Source organism: Propithecus coquereli, unplaced genomic scaffold, assembly GCF_000956105.1.
Source record: "Propithecus coquereli isolate 6110/MARCELLA unplaced genomic scaffold, Pcoq_1.0 Scaffold42, whole genome shotgun sequence".
NCBI lineage: Eukaryota > Metazoa > Chordata > Mammalia > Primates > Indriidae > Propithecus > Propithecus coquereli.
In genome coordinates this window covers 3,343,634-3,345,271 of record NW_012149952.1, presented here as the reverse complement: position 1 = coordinate 3,345,271, position 1,638 = coordinate 3,343,634, and the positions used below count along the sequence as shown (strand labels likewise).

General features: G+C 51.4%; 1 protein-coding gene across 1 annotated transcript in view; it reads left to right on the top strand.

Annotated features, from left to right (window-relative positions):
* PRKD2 (protein kinase D2) overlaps positions 1 to 1,638 on the top strand; it is a 30,516-nt gene that overhangs the window by 6,532 nt on the left and 22,346 nt on the right. The window contains exon 3 of the mRNA XM_012653380.1: positions 258 to 389. Within this exon, the coding sequence (XP_012508834.1) occupies positions 258 to 389 (132 nt within the window). The remainder of the gene's footprint in view (positions 1 to 257; positions 390 to 1,638) is intronic.

Genomic DNA, 1,638 nt, shown 5'->3' with positions numbered 1-1,638 from the left:
TTTAATTGTGGTAAAATATACATAACAGTTACTTCTAATTGAACTGTTCAGTAGTGTTAAGGACATCACGCCGTCGTGCAGCCAATCTCCACAACTGTTCTGAACCCAGGCAGAATGTAGTATGTGAGTGAATGAATGAAGAAAGGAAAGATCAGACCCTGCTGCTGGGAGGACTGTGAGAAACCTGGGAACATAGGGGGCTGGAACAGCTTCGGCCCACCCCTGCTCAAGCGTCCGCTTTTCCCTGCTGCCTGCAGCCTCGGCCACATTCGAGGACTTCCAGATCCGCCCGCACGCCCTCACGGTGCACTCCTACCGCGCGCCTGCTTTCTGCGACCACTGCGGGGAGATGCTCTTTGGCCTCGTGCGCCAGGGCCTCAAATGCGACGGTGAGAGCCAATGGGGCGGGGCCAGGGCCTGGGCGGGGCTCAGCTCTGGGGCGGAGCCTAGGGCGGAGGGACAGAGCTTGGGGAGACAGGGCGGGGCTGGAATTGAGGCCAAGGACGTGTGGGGCTGGGGCGGGGCTCAGAGCTGGGGGCGGAGCCTGGGAAGTAATGCCCGGAGGGAGGGGCAAGGGCCCAGAGGCAGAGGTTGGGAGAGAAGGGGCGGGGCTGAGATCTGGGGGCGGAGCCTAGGTGGTGGGCTGGGAGGGCCAGGGACAGAGCTTGGGGGATAGGACAAGTGACTGGAGAAGAGGGCGGGGCCTGTATCAATCAGGGATCAAGCAGAGAAAACAGAACCAGTAGGAGGTATATATTAAGAGATTTCCTGCAAGGAATTGGCCTACAGGATTGTGGGGCTTGGCTAGACAACTCCAAAATCCGCAGGGCTGGAACTCTCAAGCACAAGCCGGAGCAGCTATCCACAGGTGAAATTTCTTCATCTGCAAAGTCCCAGTTCTGCTCTTTAAACCTTTCAACTGATTGAACTAAGCCCACCCAGATAAACTAAGATAATCTCCCTCACTTATAGTCAATTGATCGTGGCCTTTAAGCACATCTGCAAAATACCTTCACAGCGACACCTCGATTCGTGTTTGAATAACTGTGGACGCTGGCCTAGCCGAGCTGACACATAAAGCTGACCATCCGAGTCCACCCCTTGCCAACCTAGCACCTGTCTTAGTTTGTCAGGGTTGCCGTAACAAAATAGCACAGGCCTGGTGGCTTAAACCAAAGTTTAAATCAAAGTTCCAGCTGGGTTTGGAACTTTCTGGTGAGGCCTGTCTTCTTGGCTTGCAGAGGGCCACCATCTCAGTGTGTGCTCACATGGCACTCGGAGAGACAGTGATCTCTGCTGTCTCTTCCTTTAATAAAAGGAATGAGTGATGTTCAGTTTCCTTTGATATCCTGTAACTTAAATACCACCATTATATAAAGTTAACTATTATTAATATATCTTGTGTTAGATGATTAGGGGATAAAAGAAGTAAGAAAAACATTTTGTACAACACGACATATTCATAACGAAATAAGAAAGAAATGCAACTGTTACAGCCCTCATTTCTGCAACTGGTGGGGTGACCCAGTCTTTCATTCCCAAAAGGTTTGGGCCATTAGCAGTTCTGCCTGAACCGGGTTTTTGCAGTTTTCCACTGACTTTAATTACACTACCAAGAGGCGCCCTAAGGGATCTCCT